A 16972-nucleotide genomic window follows, 5' to 3' on the forward strand; every position below is an offset into this window, starting at 1 on the left:
ATGCATCGCCTCAGCGCCCCCCTTCAGATCCTTTTCCTGTTCTCAGCATCTCCCTCCGCTCGAGAGACGCCCCAGCCTCCGCTCCAACCAAAGCGCCTCTCCTCTGCGCACTCTCTCCACCTCAGCGTCGCTCCCTCACCCCAGCTCGCCACCCACACAGGTTCTTTCGCGGCTCCTGGCGGCTTTCCCGCAAGACCATCCCACGGCCCCGCACCTCGGTTCCTCTCCAAGTCTAGGGCCCCGCCCCTCAATCTTCGCCCTGCCCTTGGTGGGGCCGCCCCGCACCGTCCTGGCCCCGCCCACTCCAGGCGCGAGCCCAGACTAGCGGTTTGGCGCCAAACGTCTGGGTCTCCGACGCGTTGGACGCCTGTCTCAGCGTTCTGGTTCCGAATCAGAATCCCTGAGGACTAGAAAGCCCCGGCCGGGGGCGGGATTCGAATACCTTGAGAACCTGGGGGAGACTGTCGGTACGAGTGGTGTTTGTGGCAAAAGGGGAAGGCGGGTGAAGAATGTGAGGGGAAATGGGGGCTTCCTTCCTTAGGTCGTGCTCGACGGTCGTTGCTGGGCCCTAGGCTGGTGGCTTTGTGCGTTTCGGCTCCCATCCCCACCCCGTCGAGTGCTCTTGAGGGATTTCCAGAATCCTTATTTTAAACCTAGTCGGACCTAAGCTTTGAAGAGGCCTCCTCGGGCCCCTTATGAGGGAGTCCGGTGTCAGGAAAATGGCCGGTGGGCGGGGGCGGTGAGGGTGACCTGGACCGCGCTCGGCCACGATAAGGGACCGCTTCTGGCGCCTTAAGCCAAGGTGTTTGGGAGCCCTACTTCAGATTCAACTGTTCATTCCATCAGCTGCTATTTGAGAAAGATGGAGAACAGTCTTTTTATTAAGAAAGAAAGGACAGTCACGGAATTTGGGGTTATCATGTATATGATTGAGTGAGGGACCGCATTCCAGAAGATTCCGTTTACATTGTCTCCTCGTTTGCCTCAGATACTTTCCTGTACTAGGTGGTAACGACCCTACTTCTGCCTCAGAAGTTTGTTCCTCTCTGGGCTGGGCTCCAACTTAGTTTGGTGTTCAGTGAGGAGATGAAATAGAGCAAACTGATTATTTGGACCACATTTTCTAACGAACACAGTCATGCCTTGTAGATTGCTGACTTAAAAGGCTTTATCTGCTTATTGACCCTAATATTTTATCATTAAAATACTAGATTATTGTTGTTTAGTTGCTAAGTCATGTTGGACTCTTTTGTGTCCCCATGGACTATCCACCATAATTTTAGATCTTAAAATCATGAATCTAGTTAATATTATAAAATGAAATACATCTAATGTTTTATGAAACAAAAAAAGTATATTACAAGAGAGCTCCTCATCATTCCAAAGCAGAAGGGATTCCTCATACATGAGAAAAATAATATCTTTTTATTGAAGATAGATTTAAGTTCTAGGTGCCAGGGAGGATGCAAGGAAGACTTAAGGTCAAAGTTCTTAGACTGTTAGCAAATATGAAAGTTTAATATCAATGTGGAATTCTAAGATTCTACTTCTAAATAACCTTCCAAGACAACAAAAAAGATATTGTTAGTCATGATTAACTGTGCTATAGGAAAGCAAAAGATGATACAATGTGGCCATTTTTGAGGAAACAAATGAAACTAGTCCCCTCACCCACACATACCACACCAGAAAAAAGAAATAATGCCACAGGCTTAGGAGAAATGAGATAGGCCAGCCTGGTTATTGAGAAGGCAATGGCACCCCACTCTGGCACTCTTGCCTGGAAAATCCCATGGATGGAGGAGCCTGGTAGGCTGCAGTCTGTGGTGTCCATAGGAGTCAGACAGGACTCAGCGACTTCACTTTCACTTTTCACTTTCATGCATTGGAGAAGGAAATGGCAACCCACTCCTGTTCTTGCCTGGAGAATCCCAGGGAAGGGGGAGCCTGGTGGGCTGCCGTTTATGGAGTTGCACAGAGTTGGACACGACTGAAGTGACTTAGCAGCAGCAGCAGCAGCAGCCTAGTTATTCCAAACTAAATATTTTTTCTTGAAAAAAAATTTTTTTTAATTTAATTTTATTTATTTATGGCTGCGCTGGGTCTTCCTATTTGCCGTCCTTCTCCAGTTGTGGCCTGCAGGGGCTACTCTAGTTGCTGTGGGCAAGCTTCTCATTTCAGTGGTTTCTTTTGTGTGAAGCCCGGCCCTGGGCGCACGGGCTTCGGTATTGTGGTGCTTGGGCTCAGTAGTTGTGGCTCATGGGGCTCTCATATTTGTCTAATTATCTTTCTGGTCCTTGATGACTGAAATGAAATAAAAAAGTCTGTGGGCAAAGAATTTTGTACTATATGATCTGTGACAACTTATTAATATTTCTTGTTTTTCCAGAATTGATTATATTTCTTCTGTTCACAGTTCAATATGAAGGAGGATCAAGTAGTGCTGGAAGAACCGGGATTCCAAGATGAAGACGTATGCCTAGAATGTTGAAAGATACATAGATATTCAGTCATTCTATAAAAATGGAGTTCCTTCTCTGTTTACTACTTTTAGAAACTTAACTACTATTTTTATTTATTAGAAATAAAACATAGTTCTGGAGAGAGGCACTATTACAAATATGTAACAACTTGTTTGGGAAGGGATGCTAAGATTAGCTACTTAGCAGCTGGCATGAAAGTATTTTAATAATTTAACAATTGGTATGGCCATATTGGTAACCAAACAGCAGAGGAAGGAGTTCAAGGTCTGGTGGAGAAGACTGAGAAAACATATTTTAAAATAGCTTGTGTTCCACTCTTTTGGATTAAGGTCTTAAAAAGTTTGGAGAGACTGTTGGAATTCCCCAGTGGTTCAGTGGTTAGGACCTTGTGCTTCCACTGCAGGGGGCTGAGTGCCATATTGGGCTTCCTAGTGCTTTCGGTGTTGGCACTGCTTTTAAATATGCAACAATATGTTTGAAAAAGTATTATTGATCCTACCTCAGTCTATCTAGAGAAGCAGAATTTGAGGCATTTTGAAGTGACTCATAATGCTGAATTAAGTCTTTAAAATATGTGAAACTGTTGGATATGAAGAATGAACACTCTTTTTTTTTCTGTTCCATCTCCTTTAGGAATCTTTGTTTCAAGACATTGACCTGTTACAAAAACATGGAATTGTAAGTATTTTTTCAACACTGTGAAATTGTCCCTTTGAGGGTTTCTCAGCCTTGACTTTATTGGCATTTGGGACCAGGCAATTCTTTCTTGTTGAGGCGGCTGTCCTGTGCATTGTAGGGTGTTTAGCAGCATCCCTGATTCCTAACCACTTACTCTATGCCAGCAGCAACCCTCTGGTTGTGACAACCAAACATTTCTCCGGACATTTTTAGGTGTCCCCAGGGGGCAAAATTGCCCACAGTTGAGAACCACTGGTCCAACGGGAGGCATTCAGAGCTGTCTACTGAAAATTTACTTTCTGTGTCATGTGATTAGAGTAAATGATGTTGACAGAAATCCAGACTTTAAGTAACAAGCTAGATGAATTTCAATAGCAGTCAGTTGACAGTAAAACTTCTCTGACGTTACCCTTTGAAGCCCTCACATTTACTCTCTTTCAGTTGAATTTAGAAAGTTGGAGCAAGAGAAAATGCTGTTTTTTGGTTATGTAGTTATTTGCATTCTCCAAGGGTAAAGAAAAAAATCTTAAAAGATTTTTAAAGAACATACTGGTAATGAAGTTCTGTAGAAAGAAGGAGCTGAACTGAGGGGGTGAATGTGTGATAAATTTGTTAGCTTTTCTACCAACAGACTCTTCTTTTGAATTCCTTGTTACATTGCCATGGTCTCACTAACATTCTTGGGAAATCAGGGCACAGCCAGAACATTTGGCAGCATGCTGGGTATGTTCTACTCAGATATTTCCAGAACATTTGGCTACATGGTGGGTGGGTTCCACCTGGCTGCTTGTGTAAAATTGGCATCGTAATGGAAGTAGATGGACATGAAAGCACATGACATAGTATGGGAGCCTTTCAGGCTGGCATTTTCTCAATCTGCTGCACCCATTCTTTTACTTACAGAATGTGGCCGACATTAAGAAACTGAAGTCGGTAGGCATCTGTACCATCAAAGGGATACAGATGACAACAAGAAGAGCCCTATGCAATGTCAAAGGACTCTCAGAAGCAAAAGTGGACAAAATTAAAGAAGCAGCCAACAAGCTTATTGTAAGCAAAATCCATTCTTTGTTGTTTTAGCTTAAAAGGGCCCTGGGAATCTCTGTAGCCTTTCTCATTATGTACACTAGAAACTATTGTGAGAACTCTGAGTTCCTGTGGATTACCATATATTATATGCCCCATGTTAGCTTTTCATCATGTAAGTTTCAAAGTAGTAATTTCTGAAAAAAATGAGACAGGTTAAGAGACCAGGAAAACTATGAAGGCAGTCATTTTTTACAAAACCTTTTATTTTTGTCTCCTTTTTTATCACTTTTTTTCCTTTTCTGTGCCTCTGCCTTTCCTTTCTTTTTCTTTTTTTGTCCAGGATGTGCTACTTGCAGGATCTTAGTTCCATGACCTGGGATCAAACCCAGGCTCCCAGCAGTAAGAGTACCAAATCCTAACCACTGGACTACCAGGGATTCCTTCCTTTTCATATTTTTTTACCTTCCTCCTCCTATTTTTTGTATTATTTTCTCAAACATCATATATATGGCTGTTGTGAAGCACTCAGCTCCAAAGAAATTGCTCTCTCCTGGTATAGGCATTTGATAAGAGAACACTGCATTTGAAAAAGACCAACAGTGGCTGGGTCTACATTTGTGCAGTTAAGATAGATATGACCAAGAATGTGCTCATTGAGGCACCTGAGCTTAAAGCTAAGTGAAACCTGTACTTTGTACCTGGGCCCATAGACTAAGAGACCTACATGGCCAAGAGGCTCCAAGCAAAAACACATGCCTTTGACCCAAGTTTTTGTGTAGAACTTTTGGGGGCCACTGGAGGCAGCACCTGTGGGAATAAGAATGTGCAGAAAGGCCAAAGTGTCCCTCTTTGCATAAGAGCAGGCTTCTCCTTTTCTACATGTGTATAAGAGAGTCTCATTCTCACCAAGTCCTAGAAATTCTCTTCACCAACAGTGACTTGTTTCCTTCCAGATGCAAGTGTCAGCGTGGTCCTGAACTTGGAGAGAACCCAATTGAACTGGTCTGAACACAACTCAGTTGCTCTATGTTCTGAGTACTCTTCGGCTGTATTACCCACAAGGCAGTTCCGTAATTGCCAGGGTGTCTAATGAAGCCCTAGTGCAGTACCCAGGGTTTGGGATTGAAACTGCTCCTTTTTATAGCCAAGACATTAGCCTTCTTTCCTTTGAAAAATAATTCTATTACCAAATAGAAGAATCTTTCTCCTCATGTACCCACAAATGCACCAACAGTCTAATCCTCTCTTAACTGAAACTGTTTATTCTTAGAGAAGGAGATTGAGATATAGAGGGAGAGACAGAGACAGAAAGTTAATTTCATAGTACAGTGGTATGTATCAGAATTATCTGGAGTGGCTAATAAAGAACACAGAGGGCCAGCCTCATTGAATGAAATCAACTGAATCACTTAGTAAAGTATGAGTCTGCTTTATGCCATAAATGTATCTCATTTAACCTTTATGCCTTCCCTATGAGAGAGACACTATTATTATCCCATTTGACCCAAAAGAGGAAGCCAAAGTACAGCATGATTAAGTAGTTTACCCCACATCACACAACTAATAAGTGTTAGAGACGTATTTTGAACCTTGGTAGGGTGGCTCTAGAGCCTGTGTTCTTAACCATGGTCTTGTGCTGCCTTCAAAGACAAATGAACTGTAGCTTATAGCAAATGATGACTCTGAGAATCAAGTACATGGTTTTGGCAGCATTTGAAATTAAAATATTTATCTTATATCTTTTTTGAACCTTTCCTTTTGTCTTTCTGTAGGAACCAGGATTCTTGACTGCATTTGAATATAGTGAGAAGAGGAAGATGGTTTTCCATATCACCACTGGGAGCCAGGAATTTGAGTATGTATTCATATTTTTTATAACCACTAAGCACAGTCTTTGGAATACTGCTTTTCTTTTCCTCTATCTGAGTTGTTATTTTGACTATAAACAATAGAAATAGCTTCTTACTCTGCAGAATTTTTTTCCCTCAAACAGCAACTGAAGCAAATAAATTTTAGACTGCTTGTAAAAATGAGATTACCTTTCTTACAAGAAATTTAGACCCAAAGTATAAGTAGTTTCTGAATCAGTCTGTATTAATCAATAAGCCATTAAAGAAATCAGTTTAACTTTTCATTTCCTTTTTATTCTCCATTGATCAAGGAAATTCCATTTCACTTTTGGTTTTCCTTAAAAACCAGTTGTTAGGTACTCCGCTGTTGGTCTAGTGGCTAAGACTTAGAACTCCCATCTAGGGGAGCCAGGGGCTCAGGTTCCACCCCTCCTCAGGGAACTAAATCCTGTATGCCGCAACGAATTAAAAGCACGCAACCTGCATGCTCAGTTGAGGATCAAAGATCCTGTGTGCCGCAACTGTGACCCGACACAACCAAATAAATATTTTTAAAAATTCAGTTGTTAGAGTGAATATTTTAGAAGAAATAATCCAATGTTGTTTTTGTTTTTCAGCGTCAGCAGTTTTAACTCCTCCCCACTTTATTTTTTTTACCATCTTATGATTCCTAAGACACAGTCATCATCTTCCCAATGCAAGTTGACTACAGTTTGGTTTTTTTTCCCTGCCTTAGTAGGCAGAATTACTATTTCATAAGTTAAAGAAGTTTCCAAGAGCAATTTGAACAGTATTTCCTCAAAGTATTCCTCAAAACCTTGACCTCACAAAAACTCCAAGAAAAAAAGAGTTTCATAGTCAAATATGCCTCCCCATTTGAATGTCTGCTAGGCAACTCAGACATCACAGGTCCAAAACCAAATTTCTGATATTTGCCCCAGATTTGCTCCTCCTAAAATCTCCCTCAGCTCAGATCTCTTCTAATCCTCAGATCTGAAACCTTAGTGTCATCCTTGGTGCTTTTTTTACCCCCTCACATGCTAACTCTAATCTATTAAAAAATCCTGTCTGCTCTGTCTTCAAATATATTTAGAATAAACCAACCAGTTTCTTCAACAGATAAATTATAAAGAATAGAAAAGAGGTGGAGTCAGGGAGAAGACCTAGAGATTAAAAGTCATTTAAAAGACATGTCACTTAATCTCAATACATAGATCTTATTTTGGGTCCTGATTGAAACACACTATAGGAAGTAAGACATATGAGACTGAAAATTGAACCCTTACTAGATAGTTGATATTAAGGAATTACTAATTTTTTTAGATGTGATATGGTAATGCAGTTATGTTAAAAGTAAGAGTCTTCATCTTGTAGAGATACTACTGAAATATTTAGGATGAATTGATATGTTACCTAATATCTGCTTAAAGTAATATGAAAAGGGAGGGAAGTGGTTGGCAGTTTATATGGAAAAAATTTTGGTCATGAGTTCATGGTTGATAATTGTTGAAGCTGAGGGATAGGTACATGATGGTTGATTATTATAATGTTTTTTGTCTACTTTTGTTTATGTTTGAAATTTTTTGTAATACAAAATTTATATATATTTTTCCTATTTGTATCTATATGAGTACAGAGAGGGAGAAAAATGAATTCAATTACTTCTCACAACCTTCTCCTTTGTTACCTCACTGGTCTAAAACACCTATTAATATCTCTTCTGGATTATTGATAATAACTTCTAACTAACTAACTTCCTTTAGACCTTGCCCCTACCGTTTATTCTTCACATAGAAGGCAGAATAAGTTTTTTTTTTAAATAATTTTATTTATTTATATTTGGCTGTGCTGGGTCTTCTTTGCTGGGCGGGCTTTTCTCTAGTTGCTGGGAGCAGGGGCTACTCTTCATTGCGGTGCACAGGCTTCTCATTATGGTGGTCTTTCTTGTTGCAGAGCACAGGCTCTAGGGCTCATGGGCTTCAGTCGTGGTGGCATGTGGGCTCAGTAGTTGCGCTTCCAGGGATCTAGAGCGTAGGCTCAACAGTGTGGCACCAGGGCTTAGTTGCTCTGCGGCATGTGGGATCTTCCTGGCCCACGGATTGAACCTCCTGCATTGGCAGGAGGATTCTTTACCACTGAGCCATCAGGGAAGCCCCTGAATAATGTTTTCAAAACATAGGTCAGATCATAACACTCTTCTGTCCAAAACACCCTAATGACTCCCCAGGCTCACTCAGAGCAAAAGCCAAAAATCCTATGTAATCTCAAATCTAAGCTCTTATGTCTTCTGGTTTACTGTGTACCACCCGTGCTAATTTTTTTGCTATTCCTAGAAAATGGCAGACACACTGCCACCTCAGGGCCTTTGCACTTAGCATTCCCTCTGCCTGGAACACTCTTTCCTCATTATGTACATGGCTTATTGTCAGATTTTTCAGGTCTTTGCTAAAATGCCCATGTCTCACTAGGGCCTTCTGTGATCATTTTCTTTGAAAATTTATTTGAAAACTTCCTACTTTCAGCCTCTGTGCCTTTTATCCCCTTTCCAGATCTAATTTTTATTCATACCATTTAATAACATCTGACATACCACATATTTTACTTACTTATGTTTACTGTCTGTTTTCTCATTAGAATGTAAGCTCCGCAAAATGATGGCTCTGTCTCTTTTATTCACTGCTTTACTCCAGTTAGACCCAACTGAGCACTGAGCACATACATACATTACTCCAAGTGCATAAAGCAGTCTCTGGCACAAACTAGATGTTCAGTAAATATTTGTAGAATAAATAATGGACTGAATAAACAAATAGTAAAATATGTTGGGGAAGTGCAATAAACTATGTATTTCTCTTGGAGATTTATACATTTTATTAAAGGGTCTGAATTCCTACAGTGAAGTAAAACACCTGTTTAACCTAGCATTGCCTCAAATTTTTAAAATCACAGAACCTTTTGTTCAGGTAACAGCTAAGGAAGAGTCTTTGGGAAATCTTGCTCCAAGACAAATTGGTCAGGTACTTTCCTGGTGATCCAGGGTTAAGAATACAACTTCCAAAGCAGGGGACATGGGTTTGATCTCTGTTGGGGATCCAAGATCCCACATGCTGCCTGCACGCTGCGAGAAGAGCCCACGTGCCACAGCTAAGACCCAACACAACCGAAATGAAGAAATATTTTTTTTAAAAAGACAAATTGGTCAAAGTCAGGTTGATCAAAATAACTTGATTCAAATGATGACTTAATATTCTCCAGTTGTTCTACTACATCATGGTTTAAGAATCATCTGGCTGGACTTCCTTGGTGGCCCAGTGGTTAAGAAACCTGTCTACCAGTGCAGGGGACACAGGTTTGATCCCTGGTCCAGGAAGATCCTGTATGACAGGGGTCAGCCAAGTCCATGCACCACAACTACTGAGTCTGCATGCTCTAGAGCCAAAGCTTTGCAACAAGAAAGCCACTGCAATGAGAAGCCCGAGCACCAAAAATGCTAGATAGTAGCCCCACTCACTGCAACTGGAGAAAGCCCACGTGCAGCAACAAAGACCCAGCGCAGCCAGAACAAACAAATAAATATTTTAAAATTTGGCTTAGAGAAATTATTACTCTATGTATTACTTATGTATTACTAAGTAATATATGTTATTATTTATATATTATTGGGGCTTCCTTTGTGGCTCAGTGGTAAAGAGACTGCCTGCTGCAATTCAGGAGACCCGGGTTCGATCCCTGGGTCAGGAAGATCCCCTGGAGGACGGCATTCTCTAGTACTCTTGCCTAGGAATCCCATGGACAGAGGAGCCTGGCAGGCTGCAGTCCATGGGGTCGCACAGTTGGACTCGACTAAAGCAACTAAGCAGCAGCAGCGGCACATATTATTACTTAATATATTTTTTCTTAAGCTGCAAGCCCATTTATAAATTTGGCAAATGTTAAGGAACTTTTCTAATATGGTTAACCAAATTTCCATAAATATTTTAACTTACATTTATAAATTTATTATATTTCTCCTCAGAACTTTGCTTGTATAATTACTAAAATCTTTTCAATTACTTGAATGTCTTATAAATTTAATGCATTGCAGGCAGATTCTTCATGATCTGAGCCACCGGGAAGCCCCTATAAATTTAATAAATTAAACATATAAGTATAGTGAGTCTTAGACACTCTTAAATGTTCAAATACTGTGTATAAAGTTAGCTATCAACTTAGAAACTGCAGCTCTATATCATTTAATCAATTACAGGCTAATGTGTTATGTTATAAAAATGTCAAGTTCTCTTAAACTATGAGAGTTTTCAAGTACCAAATATGTGCAGTTACTCCCAAATTTAATATAGTAGTCATCTGTGAGTTTGATTTTTGTCTCTATTTTAAAATCTTTCAAGATTTGAAAGTACTATTTCTATTCCTAATACTAAATTTTCCTGAGTTTCCCAAGGGAACAGTTATGCTATCCCAAGCAATTTGGGGTACACTTTCAGTTAAATTTGGGGTTCATTTTTTCAGAATATCCACCAGAAATTTTGTCTTAGATTTTCCAGAGCTATAGTCATTTCTCTAAAATTTCTCTAAGCCAAATTTTCAGGGTGGTTTTTCTCAAAATGGAGAGGGACAAGTAAAGCTTCCTTTAATAGTTGGTAGCCTTATAGAATCTCTAAATACGTGCCTTCCAAATGGAGTGGTCTCTGCAGCATGTCCATTAGATTCAGTTCATGTGGGTCAGTATCTAGATTTTTTTTTTTTTCTCATTGAAGTCCACAGCTCTCACTAAATTTGTGGACAACTTCCAACATTGCTTCAATTTACATTTAAGTTACTCTCAAACTATGTAAATGTACATCTGTTAAATTGTCCATATCTCTTAGAGCTCTGTCTGATCTGTGACCATGTCCCAAAAGTCAAGCTAATACAAACTACAAAGATTTTTAAAGTGCTTCTACCAGATCTTAGGGCAATTACTATAGTTAATATTTGTTGTATTAAATGAATGAATGAGCTTATTTAACTTTAGGTCTTTTCATATCAAGAATATATATCAAATGCATTAAATCACTGAGTTACCAATTAAGTACATGCTGTCAAAATCTGACAGTTATTTTTCTAACTGCTAGCAGTACCTATCACATCTTTGAATATTTTCTATTCTGACAGGTTCTTCATAGAATTTGGCTTGTGTGAGATATGTCAGTCATGGTGACAATCACTGGATTCTCCTAATATCTATTTTTCATGTTTCTCAGTACTTTAAAAAATTTGGATATTCACTTGACTTTTAGAAACATAGTCCCAGCAGAGTATGAAAAACCATTTATTCAAACCTCAGTTCAATTCTTAAGAGTAATGAAACATAAGGCCTGCATAGCTCATTTCCTGTTGGTAGACAAGAGTAGGAACAGCAGGACTTACAGATTGTTTTGTTGATCCCCCTACCCATGCACAGTATAACCTGTGATCTAAGCAGGTGGGAAGCCATTTGTTCAGCCAAGAATGTGTGTTTATCTTGGATAGATAGAAAGATACATAGATGAGTTCAGTTCAGTTCAGTTGCTCAGTCGTGTCCGACTCTTTGGGACCCCATGGACTGCATCACGCTAGGCTTCCCTGTCCATCACCAACTCCCAGAGCCTACTCAAACTCATGTCCATCACGTCAGTGATGCCATCCAACCATCTCATCCTCTGACGTCCCCTTCTCCCTCCGCCTTCAGTCTTTCCCAGCATCAGGGTCTTTTCCAATGAGTTGATTCTTCACATCAAATACATAGATAGAAATAGTACCAATGATATTAGCACTTTCTCCTTTCTTGATATTTCTATTTCTGATTCTGTTACTGAAGCTTACTTTCTATTTCTAGTAAGTTGCTAGGAGGTGGAATTGAAAGCATGGCAATCACAGAAGCTTTTGGAGGTAGGTAAAAGCTTAATATTTTGTTATGTGAAAAATATATGTATGTATACACACCCATATCAATGGTAAATTGTATCTGTTTTGGAACTTACGATGAAATATCAGTCATCATAATGCAAGATCTTTCTGGGCTACAATTAAAATATTTTCCGACATTAACAGATGAGTTTTATTGACATTTTTCATCTTTTTATCTCTGATTTCTTTAGAAGAAAATTTTTTCCTCTCATACCTTCAGAAATTAGTTGTATAATGAGATTGATCTTATTAATATTTTTAAGAAATGCATATTTCAGAAACATAGAGAATAGATTTTCTTTTTGTTGTATCCTCTGTTAAAAAAAAAGTTGGGAATTTCCTGGCAGTCCAGAGGTCAGGACTGCATTCTCACTGCTAGGGGCCAAGTTTGATCCCTGCTTGGGGAACTAAAATCCCACAGGCCTTGTAGTGCAGCCAAATAAAATCCATGCATAGCTATTTTATGTACTGCTCCTGACAGTTACCATTATTTTCAGTCCTCAGAGAACCAAATATGTTTTTTTGTTTGTTTGTTCAGTGTTGATGTTTCTGCTCACTTGAAGAAACAAATCTTTGTTTATTTATGTTGAATCCCAGTCTTAATGGCTTGTTGTTGTTTGGTCGATAAATCATGTCTGACACTTTGCGACCCAAGGACTATAAATCGCCAGGCTCCTCTGTCCATGGGAGTTCCCAAGCAAGAATACTGGAATGATTACCATTTCCTTCTCCAAGGGATCTTCCCCACCCAGGAATTGAACTGCATTTCCTGCATTGCAGGCAGATTCTTTACCACTGAGCCACCTGGGAGACCCATTTGAATGACTTATCTTGTGTGTTTATTGATATTTGTGAACATATTTCTTGATTTTAATCTGTTGAAGTTCAGTAGGCCTAAATTGGTATAGTGGGGATGTTTTTCTCTAGAGAGTATTTGCTTTTGTTGGTAGCTAGGAGATACCACCAATCTGAGGATCCCCCTGGGATTCCCCTTGAGGATCTCAGATCAGTAGGAAAACCCCAGGTTCTCTTTCCTGTGGTGGAGCCTTACACTTTCATTTACATGACTATTCCTAGGAAGAATTTGAGTTTTACTATCATCTAAAGGACAGTTCTGAAAAAGAAAACCTTTAAAAAGTTCTTTTTATTACTGGTATTCGTATATGCAGAATCCATTCATGACACAGAGGTACTTGTGTGTGAGATTTGACAGTTGGAAAAGGAAACCATACCTTGAAACCATATCTATTCTTTATGAAAGTAATCTAAAAATTAACTATTTTTTTGTTTCTATGTTTCATAGAATTTCGAACTGGAAAAACCCAACTCTCTCATACCCTCTGTGGTAAGGCTATATAACAACAATGATAGCAATAATAATAAGAATCGTAGCCATTACTTACTAATCTACTTTGTGCCTGGTACTTTACATAATCTCATGTAATCTGAACAAACTTGCAAATAATCTCAGAGAGATTACTTAACTCCCCACAGTTGTACAAATACCAGAGCTGGTCTGTGAATGTGTGATACGTGAGGTCATGCTGTATGTACTGCACTCTGAACACCTGAATGGAAATAGGGAGTAGGTAAATGGATTTATGAATGTATTGGTGGAGAGAGGTATTTATTCATGGCCTCAATTTTTCTTATTCTGTCTTTTGTATATCGTGTTTATAAGAATATCACAGAATCTATTGAGGCTTTAGAATTCCTTACTTTCCATAGAGTAAGGGTGGAACTAAAAAAGACTTAAAATAAGCAAAAATATCTCCTTTTACATAAAGTCATTGTACTGCATTTCTTAGACCTAAGTAGAAGAAACATGGGTAAGTGTTTAGTAAGAGGATTCTGGAATCCAAATAGCTCTACCCTTAATAGCTGCATGACCTTGGTTAAGTTGCTTCACCTTTCAGATTTTCCCCATCGGTAAAATAGGAATAATGATAGGGCCATTTTAGGATTGTTTTGAAAAATAAATGAAATAATGTGTGTACTTAATGTAAAGTAATTCCTTAGTGTTAATACTACATATAAAGAAAATGCATTTAAAATTAATGCATACATTAATTGAAAAGTTACTTAAATGAGTTACATAGCATAAATTATATTTGTGATTATTTCTTATAGGAAGAAAGTAATGTTTAAATTCCACCTCTATTCCTTTTAAAAAATTTTGTATTAAAATATGGTTGATTTACTATGTTGTGCCAATCTCTGCTGTATTGCCAAGTAACTCATTTATGCACATATATACCTTCTTTTCTATTATGGTTTATTGCAGAATGTTAAATATAGTTCCCTGTGCTATACATTAGGACCTTGTTATTCTACTTCTGTTCTTTAAGAGAACTAAATTTCATGAATATCTCCCATGGTGAAAGATACTGACATGCTTTGCTGAATTACTGTTATGCTGGAAGAATACTTATAAGTTTACCACTGGTTAGTAATATAAAAATATAGCATGCTATTTAGAAACTACTGTTTACTAGATGGCTAGAGAGTTGCAACCAGCATAAATCCCATGTTAATTTGTATATCCATTTGTACAGAGTTCATTCACTCTTGTTAATATTAATTAATTTTTAATTGCTTCCCAGTGACAGCTCAACTTCCAGGAGCAGGTGGCTACTCAGGAGGAAAGATTATCTTCATCGATACAGAAAATACTTTGTAACCCTTTTATTTATGCAAATTGCTAACATAATAGTGTGATATAGTACTATTACTATAAAAGAGCATTTGTTTGAAATATGTCATTTTTATAACTATCCTATATAAACCAATAATAATGAAAAAAAAGCAAGGGGAAACAGTTGCTAGTTGAGTTCTCAAATCACTTTTTTCTTTTAAATGTTTTTAAGAATTATTTATTTTTTTTATTGACAGAGTTGATTTACAATGTCATGTTTCATGTATACAGGAAAGTGACCCAGTTATATATATATACACATATGTATATATGTATACATACATATATGTGTGTATACACACACATACACACACATATGTATATGTACACACACATATATTGTTGTGGTTGTTTAGTCACTAAGTCGTGTCCGACTCTTGTGACCCCATGGTTTATAGCCCACCAGGCTCCTCTGCCCATGGGATTTCCCAGGCAAGAATATTGGAGTGGCTTGCAATTTCCTTCTCCAGGGGATCTTCCTAGCCCAGGGATCAAACCTGCATCTCCCGCATTAGCAAATGGATTCTTTACCACTGAGCCACCAGGGTAGCCCATATACATACATATGTATACATGTGCGAGTGTTAATTGCTTAGTTGTGTCCGATTCTTTGTGACCCCGTGGACTGTAGCCTGCCAGGCTGCTCTGTCCATGGAGTTCTCCAGGCAAGAATACTGGAGTGGGTAGCCATTCCCTTCTCCAGGGGATTTTCCCAACCCAGGGATCGAATCTAGGTCTCCTGCACTGCAGGCAGATTGTTTACTGTTTGAGCCACGGAGGAAGCCCATATGTATACATATATATATGTGTGTGTGTGTGTGTGTGTGTGTGTGTGTGTATATATATATATATATACACACACACATATATGTATATATGTTCTTTTTCAGATTCTTTCCCTTATAGGTTATTATAAAATAATGAATGTAGTTACCTGTGCTATACAGTAGGCAGTAGGTCCTTGTTGGTTATCTGTTTTATATAGCGTATATATGTTAATTCCAAACTCCTAATTTATCCCTCCCCACCACTTTTTCCTCTTTGGTAACCATGATTTTGTTTTCTATGATCAAATCACGTTTTATTTAAAACGGTTTCACTTCTCCAAATGGGTTTGGTATAAAATTAACAAAACAAATACATGAGAGGAAATTATGTCTTATTTGTTTTTAATCCTCCTACTTCTCCAAAGATTTAGCTTAATAATTAGAAGATTGTTGACTCATTTAAAGTCATTGTCTCAAATAAAGGAAAGGTCTGAATTGAACAAAAATATGAAAGGAAAAAGAAAAGAACCTATTTGGGTAACAAAAAGAATTGCAGTTTCGTTGAAGTATTAAGTTAGTTCAGAATGCAAGGCTGGAAATGTGACTGTTGGACATGAAGGGCCTTAAAGCTGGATGATGGGTGTAAATTGGATACTTTTGTAGTATTCTGGGAAAATAATGAGATTTGATGACTATACTTGATAGACAAAGGGAAGAGAGATTTGGGAAACCATTCATAGGTTTGTCTACATACTCAAAGAGTAATGATTACAGAATTGGGAAGCTCATGTTTCAGAGGAAAAAATGATGTTTCGTTTTAATATGTTGAATATGAGGTACAGAAGGACATTTATATGGCAGATGAAAATGTTGGACTCAGCTTGATGTGAATGAAACGGCCAGGGAAAAGCAAGAGAGTTTACAGGAAGAGAACTGAAAGCATAACTTTGGGGTGTGCCTATGTCTAGGAAGAGGGGATAGACAAAGTAAGAGGTTATCTGGTTGTGGATGCCAAGCATAAGGAAAGTTTCAAAAAAGGATTGGGACTTCCCTTGTGGTCCAGTGGTTAAGAATCTGCCTTTCAAGGCAGAGGATGTGGGTTCCACCCCTGGTCAGGGAACTAAGATTCCACATGTCCAGGGGCAACTAAGCCCTCGCCACAACAAAAGAATGTGCTCAGAGAACCTGCCTGCCACAACTAAGACCCCATGCAGCCAAAAAAAATTTTTTTTAAGAAGAAAAGGGGTTCCACACAGAGAGAGGGTACAAACTGAGAAAGATCACTGAAATTTGCAATTAGGAGTCCAAGAGACCATTTGCAGTAAAGAAAGATGATGGAAGCTTGTTGCAAATAAACAGTAAGGAATTGAGGTAGTGTGTAATTAGCCAATAAATAGAAGAAATAACGATAGTTTGAGGAGCTATCAGGTTCAGAAGACATTCCTTTTAACAATAGGACTGTAGCAAGAAGTACTCAGCTGGAGTTCAACTAGTTTCAGAAATAGTTGATTAAATATGGTTCTTTGAGAGGGAGGAATTGTT

The 16972-nt window shown here is 38.7% G+C and overlaps 1 protein-coding gene across 5 annotated transcripts in view; it reads left to right on the forward strand.

The window, feature by feature from the left end:
• The first annotated feature begins 323 nt into the window (after window positions 1–323).
• The window catches only part of DMC1 (DNA meiotic recombinase 1), a 43212-nt gene continuing 26563 nt past the window's right edge, over window positions 324–16972 (forward strand). For 3 of the 5 annotated variants that reach the window (XR_006336732.1, XM_043882197.1, XM_043882199.1), the window contains exons 1-8: window positions 324–467; window positions 2417–2473; window positions 3117–3161; window positions 4065–4211; window positions 5963–6045; window positions 11898–11950; window positions 13272–13313; window positions 14572–14644. Coding sequence is in view for 4 of the 5 variants with exons in the window: in XM_043882197.1 (XP_043738132.1) it covers window positions 2423–2473; window positions 3117–3161; window positions 4065–4211; window positions 5963–6045; window positions 11898–11950; window positions 13272–13313; window positions 14572–14644 (494 nt within the window). In the remaining variant the exon portion in view is untranslated. Of the gene's footprint in view, window positions 468–2389; window positions 2474–3116; window positions 3162–4064; window positions 4212–5962; window positions 6046–11897; window positions 11951–13271; window positions 13314–14571; window positions 14645–16972 lie in introns of all 5 variants that reach the window. The other 2 variants (XM_043882198.1, XM_043882200.1) reach the window with 2 other exon arrangements.

The sequence above is a fragment of the Cervus elaphus genome, chromosome 22 (genome assembly GCF_910594005.1).
Source record: "Cervus elaphus chromosome 22, mCerEla1.1, whole genome shotgun sequence".
NCBI lineage: Eukaryota > Metazoa > Chordata > Mammalia > Artiodactyla > Cervidae > Cervus > Cervus elaphus.